At 38.5% G+C, this 3,517-nt stretch overlaps 1 protein-coding gene across 1 annotated transcript; it reads left to right on the top strand.

The window, feature by feature from the left end:
* Nucleotides 1-1,049: 1,049 nt before the first annotated feature.
* LOC148714216 (uncharacterized) lies at nucleotides 1,050-2,824 on the top strand. Its single transcript, XM_088717586.2, has one exon. It carries the CDS (start codon nucleotides 1,097-1,099, stop codon nucleotides 2,609-2,611), a length of 1,515 nt encoding a protein of 504 aa, XP_088573712.1. The 5' UTR covers nucleotides 1,050-1,096; the 3' UTR covers nucleotides 2,612-2,824.
* Nucleotides 2,825-3,517: the final 693 nt, after the last annotated feature.

Raw genomic sequence — 3,517 nt, 5'->3', positions numbered from 1 at the left:
GCCTAAGTGAAATTGGGGGTTATAGGGTTTGTTGTTAGCCCGGTGTAAAACAACGAGTTGGGTAGTGCACTCGCAAAACTACCGGACTGTAATCTTGGATTATAGTGGAAATTCCCAAAGGTGCTTTGGGGAGTGGATGTAGGAGCAGTGGAAGCTCCGAACCACTATAAAACCTTGTGTTTGCGATTGACCTTTCTCATTCCTCTTTCTTTACTTTAGTTCATACATTTGTGTGTTTTATTTTTAATTAGGCGAAAAGTTTTAAAACACCCAATTCACCCCCCTCTTGGGTGACCATCTCTGGGCAACAAAATAGATACTGAAATTTATGGTTCTGAGAGTAGCTATCACAGTATTTATAATAGCGATTCTTCTGATGATGATGAAAATATCATAGAGTATGAGGGAGAGACATATGAGATGGACATTGAGGATCCTAACATGGCCATAGGGACAAAATATACAAGTCGAGAACAATTCAAGGTGGCACTGAGTCAGTATGCTATATTGAATGAATTTGCCGTAAGAGTTCTCAAAAGTGAGCCTGGTAGAATGACAGTGAGTTGCAAAAATGAAGCTTGTAATTGGAGACTTCATGCTTTTTTTTTTTTTTTTTTGCTGAAAGCGGGTATTTCATACAATACGTGTACGAATACATCCAAGAAAATCAAAATAAAGCAACTCGCGGAGCGCATGTGGCAGCTCCTCCTCCCCCGACCAAAGGGTGTACCCTGAGTGATGGGCCGCATGGGCCGCCACCCAGTCGGCTGCCCCATTGGCTTCTCTAAATACATGCTGAGCCTGAAAGGCTCTCTCATCTCTCATCATACTCCCTATGTCGCGGATCAAGGGGTGGTCTGTACCATCACCCGTCGTCCCCCTCCGAATCCATCCGATAACCGTGGTGGAGACTTCATGCTTCACTATTATGTGATGGTCATACATTTCAGGTATTATGGTTGAAATATGTTAGCTTTTAATTACAGAGCTTATGAAAAATATTGCATGTATTAATATATTATTCTGTTTGTATGTGCAGGTCAAAAAATTGAAGGAACCTCATACATGCTCATCTATAAACAAATGTGGCAACAAGATGGCCACACAATTTTGGATATGTGATAGGATCATTGGTTGGCTACGAAAAGAGGGTGACCTGTCACCTATTGAGTTAAGAAGGAGATTGTTGCAATTCTATCATCTTGAGCTTCCATACCATAGAGTTTGGAGAGGAAAGGAGCTTGCCATGTCTATGATTCATGGTAATTGGGCAGATTCTTTTGAGAGAATGGAGGATTTCAAGGAGGAGCTTTTGAGAAGAAACTCAGGTAGTGTAGTAAAGCTAAAGTTAGATGTGGTTGATGACAAGCATTACTTCCACCGCTTCTTTATTTGTCTACAAGCTTGCAGTACGGGCTTTTTAGCTGGTTGTAGGCCTTTCATAGGCCTAGATGGTTGCCACTTAAAGGGAAAGTTCAGGGGTGTGATGATGGCTGCTATATCACTTGATGGAAATAATGGTTTGTTTCCAGTTGCTTTTGGTATTGCAGAATCTGAAAATAGTGATAGCTGGACTTGGTTTTTGGAGGCACTTAAAGAATCAATTCAAACTCCAGAAGGTCTAGTACTTGTATCAGATCGACAAAAGGGACTCGAAGAAGCAGTGCAACATATATACCCTCAAGCAGAACATAGAAAATGCATGAGACACTTGTACAAAAACTTTCAAACAATGTTTCCAGGAGACTGGCTTAAAATTAAGGTATGGGGAGCTGCAAGGGCATATACAAAAGTCCAACATGACGATATCATCAATCAAATTAAGGAGGCTAGCTTGGAGGCATTCAAGTATCTTAATGCTGAAAATATTGGCTTATGGAGTAGATCTCAGTTTGGCATCACAGCTAAGTGCTCCTATATAACAAACAACCTTTCGAAGTCATTCAATGCTTGGATTTCTGAGGCTAGACATAGGCCAGTTCTTGATTTATTAGATATCGTAAGACAAAAAATTATGGTGAAAATGGAAGCAAGAAGGAGAATGGCTGCCCGCTGGAAAGGAAATTTAGTTCCTGCGGTAATGAAGTATGTAAGAGACATTAGCCTTAAGCTAGGTGATTATAATGTTTATAGAACCAGTGATTATAGAGCAGAAGTAATTGAGACTAATGGAAGACATGAAGTAATTCTAAATGAACAAAGGTGCTCCTGTCGTCTGTGGGAGGTGTCGGGCATTCCTTGTATGCATGCTGCAGCTTTTATTTGTAGTATGAGAGGTGCAAATTTGGAAAATTATGTCTCGGAGTACTTCACTGTTGCCAAGTATAAGACTGCCTATGCATTAGAAATTGGACCATTACCTGACAAGGCCCAATGGATAAAAGTTGATATTGGATATAAGGTATTGCCTCCTAAGCTCAGTCTAAGACCTCCAGGAAGGCCTAAAAAGAAGAGAATTAGGGGTACAGATGAGAATACATCGAAGAAGATGCACAAATGTAAGCGTTGCGGTGATCTTGGGCATCATGCGAAAACTTGCAAAAATCCAGTAGTGGAGGAATCTCAAGCTTCAATGTCCTCTTCTTATGCACCGAAGAAGCTTGGGAGGTAACATATAGCACTACTCTAACTTAATGATGTTTGTGTTTTATCACTTGGTTATCATTAAAATATTGCAGGCCTAAGGGAAATGGTTCAAGAGGAAGACTGTCATGTTCAGGAGGCACACATGCAGTGTTCGTAGCACCAAGAGGAAAAAAAAATAAAGGACGACCCCACAAGCAAGCTAAGAGAATGGAAGCTTTAGTTAGAGAAGATAATACCTACCCACAATCTTGATTGGTACATGTTGGATATACATATCCTAACTTTTGCACTTTATTTGCTTTTAAGTTATTTGGATCACTTTTAGCATTATTACTAAATATAATTTATTAGTTGATATAGAGTTAATTCTCATACTTATTCTTTTTCATTTTTTTGCTAATTGCAGATTTGATCGCATGTTTTGCTGGAGCAGTGAAGATTATGTTAGATATAGATTTGTTTTTTTTTCTCTAGTACAAATTGGTTGGTAGAATTAATGCTATTATTTCTACTCCTACCTATTCATCTTGGTTGGTGTTTAATGCAAATCTTGGTACAAGAATACATCTCTTCTTTACTACAACCATGGTGACACTGTTTTGTTTTATTTTTTTAAAAAATTTGAAGAACTATTGGTGCTTTTGGTTGATATATAACTATAGGATAAGGTGGTTTCTTCAGCATATTTTCAAATTACTGCTCATAGATTATGTATGAGAAGCTGAATAATTGAGGAGGTGATCGCAGAGGGAAAATATATATATGTGTGTGTGTGTGTGTGTGTGTGTTTTTCGTTTTTTCAGAGATTCTAAAGCCATAGCATGTCGGAATGAATTTTAATCTGATAAGATGGGATTAGGTAAAAGAAGAGAAGTTATCATATATTGTTTTTAAATAAAATATATAGCCAGGCAAAACTAGAGTACATATG

Source organism: Phoenix dactylifera, chromosome 3 (genome assembly GCF_051530095.1).
Source record: "Phoenix dactylifera cultivar Ajwa chromosome 3, Ajwa_hap1_PhDact_Kaust_v1.1, whole genome shotgun sequence".
Classification (NCBI taxonomy): domain Eukaryota; kingdom Viridiplantae; phylum Streptophyta; class Magnoliopsida; order Arecales; family Arecaceae; genus Phoenix; species Phoenix dactylifera.
Note: the sequence above shows the minus strand (reverse complement) of the source record. Positions and strands in the feature narration are given on the sequence as shown.

Coding starts and splice junctions, on each gene's coding strand:
- LOC148714216 (XM_088717586.2), top strand. CDS start 1,097: ATGGCCACACAATTTTGGATATGTGATAGGATCATTGGTTGGCTACGA.